This window comes from Pipra filicauda, unplaced genomic scaffold, assembly GCF_003945595.2.
Source record: "Pipra filicauda isolate LSUMZ 115617 unplaced genomic scaffold, ASM394559v2 scaffold39_size4671491_pilon, whole genome shotgun sequence".
Lineage (NCBI taxonomy): Eukaryota > Metazoa > Chordata > Aves > Passeriformes > Pipridae > Pipra > Pipra filicauda.
In genome coordinates this window covers 378,484-399,257 of record NW_024104531.1, presented here as the reverse complement: position 1 = coordinate 399,257, position 20,774 = coordinate 378,484, and the positions used below count along the sequence as shown (strand labels likewise).

General features: G+C 36.3%; 1 protein-coding gene across 2 annotated transcripts in view; it reads right to left on the bottom strand.

Moving 5' to 3' along the window:
- Positions 1-374: 374 nt before the first annotated feature.
- Positions 375-20,774, bottom strand: part of UCHL3 (ubiquitin C-terminal hydrolase L3) — a 41,916-nt gene continuing 21,516 nt past the window's right edge. For both annotated transcript variants that reach the window (XM_027713553.2, XM_027713554.2), the window contains 3 exons: positions 5,041-5,116; positions 2,531-2,589; positions 375-1,259 (listed from right to left, as the gene is read on the bottom strand). In XM_027713553.2, coding sequence (XP_027569354.1) covers positions 1,176-1,259; positions 2,531-2,589; positions 5,041-5,116 — 219 coding nt within the window. In that variant the 3' untranslated portion in view covers positions 375-1,175. The remainder of the gene's footprint in view (positions 1,260-2,530; positions 2,590-5,040; positions 5,117-20,774) is intronic.

Here is a 20,774-nt window from a genome sequence, read left to right as displayed (position 1 = left end):
AATAAGGAATATTTTTCTGGAATGTAAAAAACATACACATTAACCAAAATCAACCTTCACAAGAATCCTAAAGCATAAGATTGCTTAGCCAAAAAATCCCAAACAAACTCAAAACAAAACCAACAAAATAGACCCAAAACAACCACAGTGCTACTAATTCATGTATAAAAATGGGTCAACAGCACCTTAAGATCTAGTGGGTGAGGTGATAAGGATGGTACAGGGGAAGGGTATCACATAGCATTCAGTAATGCCACCTGACAAATTTACAATAGATATTCCTAAAGGGGAGAAAAGTATATGACCACCATGGCTACCTTAAAATCTATAGTCTGTTTCTGTTCTTGTTAAACAAAAATTCATTACAACAATTATTACTTTTCTATAATTTATTTCAGTTAGGTGAGATACTTCACATCGCTCTATTCATCTGTGTGTGCCCTCCACAGTCCTACCATTTGAACTAGTTAGTGTGCCTTTTCCAGGGCAAAAATCCACATTGTTTTTCCACATATACAAATAGCAAACATTGGTTTAACTAAAGCTTTTTGACAATTTATTAACATTATTAGGCTTGAGAAACAAAGTGAAGTTTTATTCAAAATGTAAACATTAAGATAATTTTAAAATGTTAGTGCTCACCAACAGGAAGAACAGTCCTTTTTCTGCTTTTTTTCTTCCATATATTTATTTATAAATAATGCACTGAAAAAATGTCTTTGTCATTTGAGTCACCTGAAGAAGTTCTTATAATATTTTTGCACCATTATAAATAAAAGATGGAGATAGCCTCATATTCCAAGTTTTCACCCATTAACATACCATATACGCCACTCAGAATGTTATCTGTGAATTATACAAACAATAATCCTGCTCTGAACTAGCTCATCATTATTATGATGAAACATCACAGACAGTAATTTCTGAAAATTTTAAGGGGGTGGAAGGGAAAAAACCCACCACATAGAAATCCTGCACAAAATGCATGCTTGTATATAAATACCCAAAGTTGCTGTAGGAACAAGCAGCAAAATATAGCAAGGACAAATGCAAAGTTTATTCCACGTATGCTACAATTAATCAACACATTAGGGAAGTATCAAAATTTGTACTATTAACATATGGCAACAGTTTATTGTTACAATACATTGCAATAGTCTCACTGAAAAAAGCTTTTAAGCTGCAGACAGTGCAATTGCATTAAATCTTAATTCTTCTGGGTCACGTTCCATGAATTTCTTGCAAACTTCTATTGCATCCTAGGGAAAAAAGTACAAATGGAAAAAATACAAAATAAAAACCAATATAAAATCATATTAATTTAAAAAAAAACACACCAAAACTAAATATGAAGATATGCTTTATACAAACTATGCTCAAAATGGACTTTTCCATGAAGGTTTACTAAACAGTGTCACAAATTTATATAAACGGTATTTCTGAGGTGAGTTACCACTATTCAAGATTATTTTCAGTGCTCATATGGTCAGCCTAAACAAGCAAAAGTTTTATGTAGAACCTTAGAAACAATTTTTGTGACTGAATATTACTTTGTGCAAGAGATGTGTTGCTTGTCTTTCTAAATGCATCTCTGAAGTTTGCCTTGACTAGTCCTCTGCATTCAGAAATTTTTCCTTTGTTTCAAGAGGAATTTAAGCTCTGTGGGGTAATTGAAAGATCTTAAGTAATTCCTTCATCTAGCTTTAGGGTGCAATCTGGAGAACACATGTTATCAGTAAACCAGAAAAAAGCTACATATGAAATAAGGAAAGCCTTATCCAACTTCTTCTCCCCCTGTCCAAACACAAATTGTATGCAAACTTTACAGACATTAGTCTATGCTACTAAACTATAAAACTGTTTTGGTTTTTGTTTGTTTTTAGTCTTTCTGGGTTTTTGTAATGCTAATCTAGTCTGGATACCATAATAGTCAGATCTATGCATTGCCTTTTCTCAACTTCAACTTCGTATCATGCTGTGGGGATGGCAGTTATCCTCCCGAGTGTATCCTTTCCAATTAATTTCTCAACTGAACAGCTCCTGACAAAAGAAGCACTCAAATGAAGATGTGAAACTAGAGAATGATTATTAGCAAGACTCAGAAAGGAAATCAACTTCTGTCTAGTATGACACCTATCAAACTATAACTAAACCAAAGGAAAGAGAATGAAAAATTTTAAGTTTTCAATCTGATAACTTTGTCTCGTGTACTTGAAAGGAGCAGGGGTATATGCAAATCTCAGCACAGAAGACAAGTCAGTCTGAATTTGTGTTATAATCAACCTTTCTGACATTTCTTATGTTATGATACTCTGTCATCCAGAGTTACAACACAAGTGTTCCAAAATATCTGGTTTTAGAACTGAGTAAAACTAATTTTGTCTTACCATCCCACTTGCTCTATTTCTCATCCAACCATAAATACAGCAAGACTTGTATAAGTATTTTCATATATATGTATTCTATAAATTTTGTGGAAATACAGCAGGAATTTTGTATAACCCCATTTAAGAAGGTTCTCTATTCCTACCTCTAAAAAGGAATCGTCACTGGTTTCCCCATGGTTTATTGGAAATGGCTTGCGCCCATCTGTTGAAAGACAAAGCACAATTGAACAGCACATTTATAAGATTATAAAAGCTTCATTTTTCCAGTTAAAACTATTTGAACACATTTTTTTGTACTTCACTTTCAAAAATGCTATCTTATTTTTCATAAAGGTATCACACATGCAGCTAGCTTTTCCCTTGTCTCTCCTCCACTGCTGACTGCTTCAACCGCTATCATTATGTACAGTCTGTTACATTAAAAAAATAATCCAAACTCTGACATATTTTTTAATATTTTATTTGAAAACTTCAAGGGTGTAAGTTGCTATTGTTTTACTGCTGGTATAGTACTTGAGTTTTTCCAGCAGAGTAGAAAAATTTCAACTACGCTTGATGGATTTACTCAGACAGACAGCTGTACGTCTGTGGTCTTTGACAGCTGTGAGCAGGGACTCCGTGACAGAACCGAGCAACAAACCTACCAGTTTGAAGAGTCTGGCATATCTGAAATGTTCCTCTCATTTAAAATAAATTAGCAAACAAGCCCAGTAGCTCTAAGTATTATGTACTTTCATAGCATTTAAAAAGGGTTGCTATAGTTATTTTTTTCTCCCATTTGCAATATAATAATGCTATCATTATCATAATTTGAAAAATAATTTCATTCATAGACATTTGTTTAAGGTTACTTTCAAAGAGTTAATAGTATGAAAACATATGTCAGGGTATCCTCAGTATTTGCCAGACCAAAATGCCTTTTGGTTCTGTCCTCCCTGTAAAAGACCTTTCCCTCTCCAAAGATGCCATCAAAGTTGACAATACTTCCAAACTCCAAACTTTTGGATTTGCATGAGCAAGAGATTGTTCGCTATTGTAACAACAATGACTGAAGATACAACAATGCAAAACCCTCAGAAAATGCCAGGGAAACAGAAATGAATGCTCTGAATTGCTGCAAGTTAAGTTTGATTCGATTCTTGGGGTTTTTTACATACATCTTGGCAGAACAGCATTTTAATTTCATGTGACTATAAATAATGTGTTTTCTATGGCAAAAACATCACAAGCATTTAGCATCCATGTGCTTCCTTAGCATTTTCTGCCTTCCAAAGCCCACATACTGCCCACAGTGACTGAAGCCAGTGAATCAACTGAAAAACCTTCTCCCATTTTCCTACTTTTTTGGTTTTTTTGCTTCCTTCCGCTGGTACAAAAAGAAGTTATTTTAAGAACAAAAATATAGTACTACTGGTGTTCCATTGTACAGCAGAGCTAAATGCCTCTTCTTTTTCTATTTTTTTTTAATTTTAAGAAAAAAATTCAAATGGATTTTATCTCGCATCATACCTACAGAAAATAGCTAAACATGGTCATCATAGTATGTAGTTTGCATTTTAAGCAGAGTAAATTAATAGGCAATGAAAACATATTATGGAAATAGCACACTACTGAAAGAAGAGCAAGCCATTCACCATGCCTTGAAATTTAGTCATAAAACATTTATATTGTATCCTACAGTACTTACCTTTTTTGATCTAGTTCACTGACAGACACACAGGATCATAAAATACAGAAATGTTTGCCTATTGTTCATAACTAATCCCTGATAATACCCCTTAGATCAACTTAATATTAACATAAGCACTTCTGATATACCACTTATGCCCCAGACTGTGATTAGGTAAGGGCATTGCTTAATTACATGTTGATTTTCAAACAATGAAAATATTATAACCATAAAATACTGCAAAAATTATGATAGGAAAGACCAGTGACTTTAAGACCAGTTTTTAAATGCTGATGTACTTGCTGGTTTTCTGAAGAGCCTGCAGCAAAACTGAGTTGCCCAGCAACATATTTAAGATTGGAGTCATTAGAGAATATCAGAGCAGAACTGAAGTGCTACACAGTCTGAAGGGGGGACAAAAGCTGTAATTCAGTAAATAAAGACTACTGTTCTACAGTGAATGGCCTAATGACCACAAAAAAGTAGAGGGAAACAAATGACCAGCCTATTACAAATGAGTTGCAGAATATTAATATCTGTTGGTACCCTGACTACACACTTTCAGTTTAAACTGTATCATGCTACTTAATAGTACAGCTAACACTTCTAAAGCAGCATACAGTTAATTTAGTACAAGCAATGCAGGAACATAAATATAACTAGTTTCCTCTGAAATTTTGAGTGTTCATCAATTTTTTCTTGCTTCCTGTCCTTATAAATGATAACAGAAGTTTTGAGGCAGTCTAGTATTCTGTATCATTTTATCTTAATAGGAGGGATGGGAAAGAGAACCAAAAAGAAAAAAAATAAGGGGAAGAAGGCTGCAATTGTTTGACAGAAACCCCCAGACCCTAAGATGCAGCTGAAAAGAACCTCAGCCCTATATAACATCAAGAAATCTCTCCTAAACTTTGACAGTTAACAGCATCACTATTTGCATTTGTTTCAAACAAATGGAGAGGGCAGATAAAAAGGTGTTCTTACCCAATTCATAGAGATGACCACCTACATTAACTAAGGCAATAAAGTGAAGATCTACTTTTTCATCTATACTTGGTGCCTGCAAGACAAAACAAGAAAAAAAAGAAATTGTGTTCACTAAAACTCGTATCACAATATGGTTAATGAGCACGTATCATCATAATATGCAAAACACTTGGACGAGAGAAATCACAAGTGAGTCTTGATCTATACAGAATGGCAGAAGTCAGGGCAGATCATTTTAGAATATGAAGAAGCTGCCTGCAATGCACAGACCAGTAAGAATACATGAAGTAAAATATCTGGAATTATTTCCAATTATAGCTCTACACAAAAGCTTTATTTTTCATTACTGAATTAAAAGTAGAATCAGCTCAAATACATTACCATCAAAAATAGATATTCATATAAATAGCAACTCCTTCACTAACCCATCTCCCACAATAACGTGATGCAGGGCTCAACTCTGAAACCTGTAATATTTTAGAACTGAAAATATTCACCTGGTCAAAATATTTTTTCCTCATAAGCCAAGCACAGTTGAGTTAACCTGTTCCCTCTTCACAAGCAATCAAAAGAAACAGCTTACACATCTTAGATGGAGGAGGAAAGAAAACAACCAGAGGTGCCTAGACTGAATTTTCAAAAAGGCATCATTGTAGCTGTACCCAGAGAGGACTGAAGTGCATAACAGCACGAAGGGGCATAACATAAAAAATGATTACAGTTGGTAAAGATCTATCTAACCCAGTACTGCACTGCAAACCACAGCAAGCAAAAGTTTTTTCAGAAGAACACTGGGCATGCACAGCATAGTGCTCCACCAACACACATTCCCAGCATCCACTGAGCAGTGGTTTTTGAACTTCTGAGCCAAAAGGAGCATCACCACTGTTGTGTTCAATAGCAATTGATGGTGTTAATTCCTCATCATTCTGTCCAGTCTGCATCTGAACTTCAATCCACAATTTTAAGTGATACTGTTTTGAGCGAATGGGAAAAAGCACCTCAGTTTTTCTTCATTATCAAGAATCTGACTTGTGTGAAAATACATTTCATGCCATTTTCTTTCATCTTGTGATTACTGCTAAAGACCCTTAAAAGATCAAAAGTGTAAAAATTTGCCGGAAACAGATTAGAGTGTAAAATGTGTTGTAGAATCTTACAATTGCATCATCTTTTCAAGACTGGGTTAAAGGTTCCTTTTTCCTGAGGTCATAAGAAAAGACTTAAAAAGATAGTATAAACTGAAGAAATTTAGCAAACAACCAAAACAATAAAGCAAAGGACAAGAAGTCACCATAAGTCCTTTAATACATCAAGAAGGGCAAGGAACACAACATTAAGGAGGAACCGCCATCAGCTTACAGAATTTCTACGTAGCAAGCTCTAAATGAGAGAAAAATAAAAAATAAAACAAAAACCCACACAATCTCCCCTCACTCTCATTTGAGAGTTACCTCCATGACCAGCTGAAGTGTGAAAGGCCCAAATACCCTGTTTCATCACTGCTTCAGAGAGCCTAAAATGGAGAAAGAACATTCCAGCCACTGAAGATGAGGTAGCTATCAAAGGGACAAGAGGACCTTCCCACCAGAACTCCAAGCAGTCTAAGTGAAATGGCCTTTGATAATTTTGTTTTACAAAGGCCAAATAGAGCCAGGGCTTAGGAAAAACAAGAACTTGGATACCCCAGTTGCAAACTTCAAAGGACCACAGGTTTTCTAACTTCCTGAAAACCACACAAGACAGTAGCTAACAACCAATGGAATCTTGTTGTTACTCCCACTGATCAACCAACTTTTTAAAGACATCTAAACTGTGGTGCTACAAAAATGTGCAGACAGGCAAAGCTGAGCATCCTTGTAAAATCCCACATTGTCATCTAATTCCCTTCATAGGCATATGAATTCACAGATGTTCACTTATCCATTAAACCTACCAACTCAGAAATCTAGGCTTAAGGAATTTCAGGGTTAGGGGAAGACCATCCCAGTTAGTCTCACTTTAGGGAGGAAATGGCTTAGCATTTAAAAGCTGAACGTACTCTACCTGGGCTCAAAGTGACATGAAGTAGAAGAGCACAAAGTATCGCTATTTCAAAGGACTTTGACATGTTAGGATTTGATTTTGATCACATTTAGGTCAAGATATAGTTGCCCCTTTGACCATTTTGAGGGTAGGTTCTCTGTCAAATTCTAATAAACACCCTTTCTATAGAGAGACACAATTGGCATGCTTGGAATGTTGAGCCTGTATACAGAAAGAAGACAGACAGGGAAGCCATCAAAAAAAAGCATGATTAACTTTTCATAGAGTTTAGAGACAGAATCCTATAGAATCCTGCTGAGTTTTTGTACATGACTAATCTAAATAACATGCTTTCATTTTGCGACTGACACAACCCGTGAGAAATGTGTTTTTACATTTTTAATTCCCCAGCCTCAGAAAGAGAATGAAAGTACCATGCCATCATTAAAGTTTCTACCATATGTTCTAATGTAGGCATTTTCCTTCCCTTGTGATTTCTTTTCATCTAGTCTAGATGGTAGTAAAGTAGATCTTTTACATTTCTTGAAAAATTAGGATTTCAGTACTTTTGACAGAGAATTATTTGCATAATCATAAGCATAGAGGGCCTGAACAGTCATGATGACCTAAAACTTTATTTTATAAAAATCTGTTGCTTATAACTTAGGCAAACAAGTAACTGGATTAAACTTTCCTAATGTGATCAATCTGATTCAAAATCCCCACACCTCTCCCCTCCTTAGAGATAAAAAACTAAACATATGTGTGCATGTTCACACAAACACACACACCTCCCACACAAAAAGAAGCCTAGTCAGGCCAATTTTTACTTCACTGGGAGGCTCTGGAAATCCTAACACTTGAACCAGAAGATTTTAAATTTCAAAGGAATGGAAAAAAGAGGGAATGTCAGCTCCAGGGAGATGTCTTTTATGGTCTCCTTGAAAAGCTACACCTTTGGCCAAGTTTTCAAGTTTCTAATAAAAACTGTCTGTGTGAGTGCTTAAGAGAACAAGAGATCATATCTTTAAGAAGTCTGCCTGCGCGTTTATCACTACATAGTATTTTTTAGAACAGCTAGACGATCTTCTCTTGACTGTTCTTCTTGTCAAAGACCTCAGTAACACAAACATCAGTCAACTGTTGCAATGACCTGTTCCTCTGGATTTTTTCACTTAGAAGTCCACTCAGTGTGCAAAAGGAGACAGCAGATTTGAAGGACCACATGTATATATAAACCACAAAGAAAGAGAAAGACACAGGAGTCTAAATAAGATGATTGTCTAATCATGATTTGGAACTAACCTGTGGGATTCAAGACTCATTTTTCAAGTCTTCTGAAGTGCCGTAGCACACAGTGAAGAAAATTCATATTTTTTTTCCCATCCAGAAAAGACAGAAAGAGGACAAATACCAGCATCTTGGACAGCTTACAGAAACTTTTGTTATGGTTGCAACCTTAGTATAAGAAATAAGTTTTGGTAGTATGGGTTAGTAGACATCACTTTTCCAATTTACTTCTTCAAAAGAAAATCCATCCTGAAAAATAAAGACCAGAAGCCCTGAAAGTGATTTAAAGGAGAAAAATACAGAAAGTTTAGCACTCAAAGTGATGGTTCTGAGAACATCATCTCAACTGTAATTTTTATTCAAGTAACTGAGGTAATGCTCAATGAAAATATGAGAGCATATCTTCATGAATACCCAGCCTCACATACAAAAGTGACAGCCAAGGCTGTCATGCCTTCTAATTTTGTATACCACATTAAAAGCACTTAAATGACCGAGTCCCAGCTTTTCAGAGGATTTGACTGCCTTCTCTGCTAACCTATACATTCAAATTAAATAATAAACAATTGCTGACTGCTGTGAGAAGTCAATTTTAATTGACTTGTCTCAGGTCAATACTCGTTAGTTGATGCTATTGAAACAGAACATCTACATTCCTTCCTCTGTTCTTCACTAGCAATTTCAAATTGGTAATTACAATGATACATTTCGAAGTTTTTACTATATAAACAATAATCCTTCCTACTCCTTCTTGTACTGAGAAATTCCTTTAATTTTACTTTTCACTACTGCATGAAACTCTCCTCATGAACTAAAACAGTCTTCTTTCCAGTTGTTGCACTAAACTTCAGAAACTCAATGGTACACCCCATATCACTGTTTGCTTAATCATATCAACCTGTCCAATGAAGTATAATTCTTCAAACTTATATCGGTAATGCACTTAGACCATTATCCCAATCTAAAAGAAAATATTCAATTTTCATACATTCGAAATCCTTTGTTCTTCAAATGTTGCTAAGTTAAACCAAAACTGTTTATAAAATTTGATGTGTAACCAGTTTCTTTTCCCTAAAGCTGCATTTCTGGGACAAACTCACAATTGGAAAAAAAAAATTGTCTTCCTCTCAGGGATCTACTGAACAAGCCTCACCACATCCTGCTTAAAATTCATGAAAGACCACTCTATAAAAGCAGATTCAATGTTACATGACAGATTTCAGGAACTTCTTCCAACTAAATCTTGTATTTTTACTATTTCCTTACACTTGCTTTGGAGAGAAAGGCACGAAGCAAGAAGCCTCACAAACCAGTTTGGTAGAATGCTTTGCAATACAAGTAGTGACTGGGAAAGGAAAAAACCACCACTTGTGTTAAGTCAAGAAAATGGCATCAGGAATCTGTTGGGTTCTGGAAGAAGAGCACTAAAGACTGATATGGAAAAGACAATTTTGCAGAACCGTGAGGAATAAAAAATTTCAGATACATCCAACTGAAAAATCATGACAAAAGTAATTGCAGTCTAAGAGAAGGAAAACCTTGGGAGTTTAAATATACAACTTCACTGACAAGGAGTTACAAGAACCAAAAAAAAAAACATATCCAAAAATGAAGTTTACACAACGTATGGTTTAGATGGAAAAAGTGATGCAATTGCTGTTGGGTAGATTAGGTGCCTGTATTTTCCATTTTGCGGCATGGAACATGCTTGGGCAAATATATCGTCTAAGACTGTGAAAGGCATTTGAATCTTGGTTGAAGTACTGCAATTAAAACAAAGACCACTGGAATGATGATCACAAGTTTTAGCAAGATTATTTCTGGCTCATTCTTACGAAACAGTGACACCTCTATTCATGCTCAATATATTGCAGTGAGTTTATAGTTTTGAAATGCTCTGGAGTTTCACAGTTGAACATGCACAGCTCAAAGTATCCCTTGCCCAGAATAATGAGTAAGAATTTCTGTGAGAAAGGTGCTGAGGGACTGTCTTGAGTGTTGGCACAAAAATGGAAAAGAAGTTCCTTTGCCTTAGTATTTTTCTGGTCTGCTGCCATGGTAGACAAGTTGTCTCGAGCTTATTACCTCCATGTCACCAACCACAGCTAGAATATGCAAGTGTCAGGTGAGGTACAATTCCAAGCTACTGGACTAGTAGTGTCTGGTTTTGAATGGGAGGACGTCAAGCAAGAAGGTGAAATTCATAGACAGGTTCTATCAAGGATCAGAGTATCTGGATACAGAATACTTACACAAACACATTTTAGATCCATAAGCAAGAGGAAGTATTCAGCAGAATGCTGCTCTAAATAGGTATTTCCTGGTTTTTTCTCTTTAAAGAACAGAAACTTCAGTCTGATTTAGAAAGTAAATGTGAAAAAACAAAGAGCATGTTTTCAAATTTGAAAAGTGTAGAAAAGATTCACAGAATTAGGAAATTAGCTTGAATATAAAAGGCAGCAAAATGAAAGGCAAGCAAAGATACTAAAAGAACAGATAAGCTGGAAAAAACAAGAGAAAATGACAAGGATTCAGGAAAAGTCAACATTACTAATGAAGCAAGTTGTTACATGAGCTTAAAAATTCGCCACTTCTGCAATTTATCAGATTTGTATAGAACATTTTAGGACAGTGTTTTCGATTTTTTTCCTCCTATTGTATATTCTTAATTCATCTGGAGACCTACTCTAAAAAAGGCATATTGGGTCTGGCTGAGATGGAGTTAATTTTCCCCACAGCAGCCCTCACAGTGCTGTGCTCTGCATTGGTAGCTGGAAAGGTGTTGGTAAACACACCTGTGCTTTGGCTACTGCTGAGCAGTGCTGGCACAGTGTCAACACTGTCTCTCTAATCCCCCATCAGCAGTCTGGGGGTGGGCAAGATCTTAGGAGGGGACATAGCCGGGACAGCTGACCCAAACTGACCAAAGGGATATTCCCTGCTATCTGACATCTGCTCAGCAATAACAGCTAACAGAAAGGAGAAGGAAAAGGGGGGCAGGCATTCGTTTCTATGATATTTGTCTTCCTGACCAACTACTATGCATACTAAAGCCCTGCTTCCCAGGAAGTGGCTGGACATTGCCTGCTGATGGGAAGTAGAGAATAAACCTTTTGTTTTCCTTTGCTTTCATGTGAAGCTTTTGCTTTATTAAACTGACTTTATCTTGACATGAATTTTTTTTCCATCTTATTTTCTCTCCGCCCTGGCCTGCTGAGAAGGGGAGTGATAAAGCAGCCTGGTGGGCACCTGTATCCAAGCTCAACCGCCACTGAAGTCAAGGAAAGTTTTCAAGTAGGGAAAGTGCTTTTATTTAAGGAGCATAAAGAGAGTCTCCTAGCATTAAGACTTTCGCTCTAAATTTTGAAACAATCTACTGCCTATCTGTCAGTGTTTTAGTAGTAGAAATGTATTTAGAACTATGAGAAAGTTCAACTCTATTTTAAACACAATATACAGCATGGTTTTCCCTCTCCCCCTTGAAGAGCACAGATTTCTCAATAAAAGCAATATTAGAATGCCCATATATTTCTCATAGGTTGGTCTAATACAACACTGAGACCAATTCAGCCTCTTTGTACATCTAGCAGAATGATCAGAGCTGTACTAATAATATTTGTTGATAGGACAATAAATACTACCTTGTCATTCAAATTTTATCAAGCCACCTGAGGCAGCTTTATTGCCAAAAATGCTGTCTGGTTTCTCGCATATTAAACTAATTTACATCTAAGTTGTGTGTTCTTAAATTTTCTTGGAAAGGCATGTTATACAAAAGTGTAAAGATGAGAGCAATGTAGTTACCAACAGATACCAAACTATATAGTATTCAGTGATAAATCTTTACATATAGGCCTTACAATTTTAATCTGTCAGATGAAGACAGGGTCTCAGGGGATTTAAGGAGTAATATTTTAAAACTTTTCAGTGGAAAGCTTCTGTTTTGCCTAATACAATTGTATTGAAGGCTATTTACTTTATAATTTTTTAAAAACATTTTTAAAGCAAATGCTCACTGCCAATGGATGAGGAGTTGAATTAGACATTTTCTGAAGTAATTAAAACTCTCTACTTGTTCTCTGCTATAATCACTACAGGTTATGCTGTGACATCCATCTTTAGATAAGTCATCATTTATTTATTGTTGAAGTAAACTCATGGTCAATTAATGCTTTCATTCTAGGCAGGCACACTCAAGCTCAAGTCTTTATCAAAAAGTCTTTTGTTAACAACAAGCTTATAAAAGTCAAATTCATAAAAGAATCCAGTTTCAAATTATAGAAATATGTCATAGAATTTTCCACGCTTTGCTAAACAACAAAATCCCCAGGTAAAATGTCAGATGTTTGTCAATGTCAATGAAATAAATATTAAATGGGGGAGGAAGAAGCATGAGTTGGACAGAACTTAACTCTGTGCTTAACTCCACGGTTCCTCAAATCTCAAGGTATTTAACTAGCTCTAAATGATAACATCAAGAATGTTCCATACTTCTGAATATTACAAGAGAGCTTGGTACTTCATAATAGTAATTATCATTTGCATGAAGAGAAAGGAGTCTGGGAAGAGGTCTCATCCTAAGATATTTATCAGGATAAAAATATAAAATCTATAAAGAAATGGAAGCATTTGACACTAATTTTTAATAGCAGTAAAACATTAAGAATTTCCACATGTGGAATGAATGAAAAAGAAAATGGACCACCGTCAGAAATAGTTATTTCACCTCAGTAAAAGATCCATATACCTCAATGAAGAATTTCTAGTAAAACAGGTGAAATGTGGTCATTATCAAAGAATGATAAAAACAAAATCATGTCCCAGTTTTGTATTTAAGACCATTCACTTCTAAGTATCAAGATTTTTTTTATATATGTGCGCACTGAAAGTGTGATCACTCCTTAAAAGCAGGATGAAATACAACAAAATGACCCTTTCAGTTCGGTGTTTCTGTTGGTGGTCATAGGACAGTTTAGACATATTGGTTATTCCGTGCACGTAATTTTTTTTCCAGATTTTCAAGATACATTTGTGGTCTGTGAGTGAAGAAGAAAAAAAGTATAAGCATTTGATGACAAGCTTTTTTGATTAGAATGTCTTCATCTTAAACCAGAATGTATGCCTACAAACTGGATAAAGAAACAGATGTCAACTGAGAAAGTAACCAGCCCCTTGGGATTACAGTAAACATTTTATCTTTACTGAAATACCCAGGGAGCATTAAGCAAGACTTAATGAAAGAAAAGGAGACTAGGTTTAGCATAAGAGAACTTTAACCAGGTCTCAAACACAGAAGAAATCATATCACGTGACAAAGAATTAGAAGCCCCTTGGTTTAGCACATCCAAATGAAAGGCCATGAAGATGAGGTGAAAAGAAGAGGCTGGATGTGGAGCCTATGGTTAAAAAAAAAAAAAAAAGCCACTTTATGAAAGGCAGGCTTCCTCTATGCTTTGAAAATGATCTGGCATGTGTATTGAATCAAAAATACCTGGACAGCAAAGCATGAAATGATGTACTTTTGCTGTCCGACATGGGGGAAAGGGGGAAAAAAAAAAAACAGGAAGAAAGAAATCCTAAGAATGGTTGAGAAAAGACCCCAACAAAAAATGATGCCTTGAAGACCGAAGTTACATGGCAGAAGGCCAGTCGTGTCAAAGTAAGAAAAGACTGAAGATGGACTACACTTACAACAGAATGAAGCCCAACAGATGGAAGGCGTATCAAGGGCCGCCAACGACGAAGACGGACTGATGGACTGGTAGCCTTTGCAGGACCTACATGATTACGTTTGGCCCAGGAGAGGGATGCAGAGTGACACAATGGAGAAGCCTTCGTTCTGCTGTGGCTAACCTGAGGCTGCGATGAGGATGGTGGTGAAGACAGCGAGGACGATGACGACTACATAAACATTAAAAAAGAACATACTTAGCCCACTTAAACTTGAAGCAACATCCCTAAAAAGGCAGCTGCAAAAATGTCCGCTATTTAGTATACTGTCCTTTAACTGCTCAAATCACACAGATAATAATCAAGAGTGTGTTGAATTTGAACGAGAAGACAAAGGAACACTGAGAACAAGCAAAGACATCGTCCAAATATCAAGTTTATAATCAGATACGCTAGAGGTTATTCACACCCAGGGAACTTTATAATACGAATACAAGTTAACTGACTCATTCAAGAGACAGACTGTTGGAAAGTGAGGAGGGAAGGGATATAATTATCATCTCATGGAAGGAACAGTTGAAAACAGAGAATGAATCAGTTTTGTCAACAGCTACAAAAGCTGTGAGCAACAATTCTTTGGTAATTTGGGAAAACTAGGTTGTGCTACTCTGGGATTTAAAATGAATCAAATAACTATTGTAACAGAGCCCAGAGTTTCTTTACTGTTCCACGTCTAACATAAAAGGAAAGCAAAGGAAAAGGGAAGCTTACCGTGGTGAGGTATGCAACTTCCTAAGTTTTTCACCTATTCTTCTAAAATAGCAGGCCAGTGGCAGTATTGCCATTAACACTCAGGATCCCTTTAGTATCCGTGGAAGCAGTAGGACTATGTTAAACCATTCAAATTGTTACTATTAGAAGAAAGACCACAGAAGTATTAAAAATGACTCTCAGCTCCAACTGACAAAGTTATAGTAAATAAATAAGATCAGAAAGGACCATTGTGATGATTTAGTTTTGATCTTCTGTCCCACACAGGTCACAGGACCAAATAAGTTCAAGTTTTGTTTCAATCAGACATACTCACAAAACAAAAACATTCAAGCTTAACAATTTTATTACTACTGAAAAAAACCCAGAATAAAATATTGTAGCACTATACCTGATGAGAAACTTGTTTAAACATGTCTTAAAATGGCTCTTTGTGGTCCCTTTGCAAACACATGTTTCTTCTTCCCAACACCCCCCACAGCAATTGTTATCTCCCATGCAGGAGTGTCCTGGAAAGGTGTCCTGAGGCGTCCCATTGGTCCTTTGTTAAACCCCTTCCTATTGGCTGTTGACCCTTTACCTGATGGTTTCTTTTGTGTGACCCTGAACTTGTGATTGGTCCCCTTTGACCTTCCTAAAAGCCTTATAAACCCCTTCCCAACAATAAACTCTCTCTTGCCTCCTCTCCACGCCCGGTGTGCTGTCTCTGTGCCTGCCATGGAGCCACGTGGGTGGTGGGGGGAGGGGAGGGCACCTCTCCCCTCCAGGCTCGGGGCCTGAAAAACCCTGTTTCTGGAGTTCCCCTTCCCCGTCCCACAAGACGTCGGAAATGGTTCTTCAGACGGAGAGGGAACTAGAGCTGGGCTCCCCCACGTCGTGGATGGGGAAAGGGAAACCCATAAAATATTCCATCAATCCTATCTATAGCTAGAGACAGTAAGTAACATATTCACACAGTTTACTAAATACATTTGTGCTAAATACAAAGGCAACCTTTCTAGTCCTTCTTAATGATCACATGAACATGGAAAAATGGATTACATTAGTTCATCTGGCCACGATGTCAAATACGGAGCTCACCTTTAGCGTATCATGATCCACTATTACTTTCCCAATGTCATCTTTAGATGACCTCCTCACCTTCTGTCAAGAAATAAAGTTTATCTTTTGTGTTAATTACACAGCTTTTATTTGTCCTCAGAAGATTACTCCTTTCTTGGAAGCTAATCTAAAGGGCAGTCCAGATTGTCCTGTGTTGATGTCTGGTGCTTTATTATATCTTGATCTTTTTACACTGCCTGTATGTTTTTGGGTGTATTTTAATCATAGAATCATAGGATGGTTTGGGTTGGAGAGGACTTTAAAGATCATCTAGTTCCAATCCCCTGCCATGGGCAGGGACACCTTTCACTAGACCAGGTTGCTCATCCAACCTGGCCTTGAACACTTCCAGGGATCAGTCATCCACAACTTCTCTGGGCAACCTATTCCAGTGCCTCATCTCCCTCACAGTAAAGAACTGCTTCCTAATATCTAATCTAAACCTACTCTCTTTCAGCCTGAAGCCATTCCCCCTTGTCCTGTCACTACATCTCTTGTAAATAGTCTCTCTCCAGCTTTCTTGTAGGCTCCCTTCACGTACTCGGAAGGCTGCAATTAGGTCAGCTCGTTATTGTCTTCCACATTGTTTAACAGTATAGACGTACACTAGAGATCTTAGAACCAATCCCTGCAGAGACCTGCTAGCAAACATACTCATCAGTGATACCTGACTTATCTGCACTGAGACCTGCCAGCTGCTTGCAAATCCATTAAAGTTATGCAGGCAGCATAGAAACTGCAGTTCCTTAAGGTATACCCCAAATTATGCATTCAATAGAATGACTGTAGTAGGGGCTGTGAAAACCAAGCATTAGATAGCTTCTCCAAAAAAGAAAATATGTTCACTCATTAATCAATGCATAAGTGCCAGTCAAAACTATTTACTTTCTTTGTATTATTTATTATATTTGAAGCAACTAATCTTAGGGTTTTGGTTTTTTTTCTTTTTCCTATTAAGAATGGGACAATGAATTGGTTCTTTCTGCTCCCACATTGCTGACCTTAAAGAACAAAGACAGGGTTAGGAATTCGTCATGAAGAGCAAGTATCAACTACAGTAGAAACTGTAGAGCTCCAAGATAAACATGGAGTGTTACCAAGTCTCATAACCTGTCCAGAGAACATAGTTTTCCCCAGGTTTGTCACAGTTTGGGTTTTTGGAATTTTAAGCATTCTGATCCACCCCTACATATCAGCAGCTCCTCATGAAAGAAGACAAAACCAGAAAACTTCCAAGCCAAAAATGCAACTACATGAATCAAGAGGAATTTAGCAATGACAATACTTTTATACTTCTACAAGAGAAACTTACAAGAGCTTAATGGCTATTACAATTTCTCTCTACTACTGATCTTTTTTTCCATGTTCTTCACTTGAAGAACTGATCTGAGACATTTTACATTTAGATTACATATCAGATGGCTTTAAAAACAATTTATTCTCAGTATGCCTAAGGAAATTTCAAAAGATGACTGATAAAACACTGCTTCTAGAAGCCCTCACAGCCCACAGACCTCCTTCTGGAAGGAAGAACCTGCTGTAGGGTAGAAATTTAAGAGCTTTGCTAACTAGACAGTTCATGATAAAAGGCAAGACACCACAGTAAATTGTACAATTTTGTAAGCTGCTGCCAGCTTACAGACAAGATTGGTAAGTCTTCCAAGAATCTGCAATATAGTAATACCTGTTTACTGAGAAAGAGTTAAAATGAAACCAAAAAACCTTGCTAAGAGTTTGAACTTACTCTGGCTTTGATACATTCCATTGAGTGGAAGCTGTTAAACTGTATACTTTTGCTCCAAAAAATTTTCTATCATTTAGCACTCCTGTGTAATTACTGTAAAACCATTTAGAAGACTTTGAACAATACCAAATTTAAGATTTGTTTAACAGTACAGGGAAGACCAGAATATTGAAAGATTTTTTTCATAAACCCTTTTTTACTTTTGTTACCACTTCTACCACAATTCTACAATTTCACCATTCTTATTGATAGTACTTATTTATTTTCTGGACAATATTGCTAAAATAATGTGAATATATTAAAAATGCCCCTTGCTGGAATGTAACAAGACCAGAAAAGACTGTAGGTTTTCAAAACTGAATTTATAGCATAGAATGAAGTTTAGGGCAATTAATATTTTAATATTTCTAGTGAGTATTTCTCCTAATTTTAAATTCCATTCATTGAATCTTTTTGTCCTTTACTTCCTGCACTAGTGAGTCCTCTAGTGAAATCAACTAAAAAAAAGAGAAATTTCCTCTCCATTTAAAATATACTTTTGCATTTCTAAGAGTCAAATTTTCAGAAATGGTATACAGGAATTCTGGAAAAGCAGTTAATACTGGATAATGGCTAGTTAACAAGGCTGCAATAGCCAGAAAATTCTATGCATTGCTTTAATAATAAGCACAAATTAAGCTATGTGAACTGAAGTTGTTTTCAACCGAATATTAAAAAAAAATTAAATTAGAATTACATGTCAGTATTACTATGAAATTAATGTTAAATATACATTTTCAAATAAAGGATACAATTTAAATTTACAATTTAAAATATGAAAGACAAATCATAACTCGAGACTCTATTCAAACAAGACTTATTAACAGCTAGAAACTGCAGAGAAGAGAGAATTAGTCTAACTTCACAAGACGAAAAGATCACAGGAACATATTCCTGTGCTGAAAATTGTAATAGGCCAAATATCTGAAGTGGTAAAACAAAAGCCCTGAAATAGAATTGAATGTTACTGTCATATAAACCAGTAAGTACATTAAGTTTATTGTTTGTAATGCAAACAACACATTATAAAGAAGTTAAAAGCTTCATGGAGCAGGTCCAAAAAAATGTTCATGCAATTACCATCTGCCCCAATCCAAAACTCATTCCTATATATAACCAGTTATTAAAACCTAGAGGCACTTAAATCTAAGATCTAAAAGAAATCATGTATAAAGTTTGTCAGGCACTAAGAGCTGTGCTTTTGCACATAACCTAAAAGTGCAGAAGTTTGACAGTGCCGAGAAGCTCACGACTTGGCCCATGCCCAAACCTGTCAGGTTTTAGAAACAGGGATCTGTGTGCTCATCTTGCTTGGGGAACCCAATCCAGCAAAGTATCTCAGTTCATATCTAATGCACTGAAGATCTGACAGGACAAAGCAGCATCTGGTATTGCATGACTATTTCTTTCTAAGAAGAAATATATATTACTGACTAACTTGCTAGTGGCTACAAAAATTCATCTATCTGGGAGCTCAAGTTCAGGGTATCCTCTCAGGGGGAACTTCAAGCCCATGCCACTTTCCTCTTAGGAAGCTTCCCTGCCTATCAGCTGACAAACTATGCTGGACTGGGGCTTTCTTTCCTCCATTTTGAGGTTGTGTCACTGTGTAGAAAGAAATGCCAGTTGTACTGGGACAGAGATCAAATTAGCTTTAACTGCGTACCAGCATCACTGGAAACTTGGGAAACAAAAGGAGATACAATAATTTCAGTCCTGGTCATTGTTTCATAGGTACAACCCTGGGATCAGAGGCCCTGACACATGTTCTGCATCTGCTCCGTTGCATTGTTCCATAAGAGCACAGTAACTCCTCCCAGCAAACTGTTATACAGTTCCCATACACTAAACTCTGGAGCAGAGATGGGAGAAGGTTGAATCAACAACAAAAAGTGCAACTTTTCCAATCAAATGGGCAATATAATGGTTACTACAGCTTTAAGATTACATTCAGAGAGGGTGTTCTTAATATCTACAATTTTTCCCCATCACCTTCTGAAGATTTTTTTGTTTTGCTTAAATAATTGCTCATTATTGAGTGAAACACAATGTTTTAAAGGGTCTGTATTAGAGTTCAAACTAAGTGTTTTTCTTCCTTAGGAGTGATTATCCTTAGTGGGTTTTTTAATATACAAATTAAAATCTATGTATCACTTCTCAAGTATTTTAAATCTTTTAACAGCATTTCAAGCCTGTTGTGGTGGTGGTGGTGAAATTTTGAGAGACATTATCTTCAAGTTTTTATAACAAGATAAGCAGCCAGACAGAGGAGCCTGACAAAGGAAGAATTCCACAAGGGCAGAAGATGCTTCATGAGCTCATCTCCAACAATACACCACAGAAGTCACATGAACTGGAGGCATTATGAGTATTTCAACTGCAAGAAAAACCTTGTTCCTAACTAGGACTTCCTTACATGCAACAAAAGCCCGTACAACATGCAAATTCTTAGGGAGTTAGTCATAAACTCCAGTCCTCACAGACCTACTTATTTAGTGAACACCACAATTATCAGCATCAATACGTATTTAAGCAGAGACTATAATTTTTAAACCAAATTGGGCTACATGTGTTAGGTGATCAACATCTGCACCAGTAAGTATAATTAATCTTTCTTCAGCTAGTAAAAATAAAAATATTTACAGTATTCTCCATGACAGTTCAATTCATGATTAAGAATGGACAATATCCCAAGAGTATTACTTTGTTAGACATATGAGTAAAGACAAGAAAAATGGTGAGAACACAGTACCCCCAAAAAATCTTTCCAAAATTAGTGATAATTTATCTCTCCCTGAAGACCTAAATTTAAGTTCTATGGCCTATGTTAGGCAAAAGTCAAGCTAGATTATCACAATGGCGACTTCTGTGATCAAAAATTAGTGGAATTACAAAAAAAGAGAATTTCAAATTAGGAATTCTGCAAAAGCTAAATTAACTAGATTTTTTTTTCAAATAGCTTTTCCCCCACAGGATTTTTTGCCTTTAATAAATTGAACAGCATTTTTGCACATCAAATACTACGTTTTTGGAGTGCTTCCTTGAGCAAAGTTAGTTGATGCAATATCAATTCTCTGTCTAACTTCAGCCA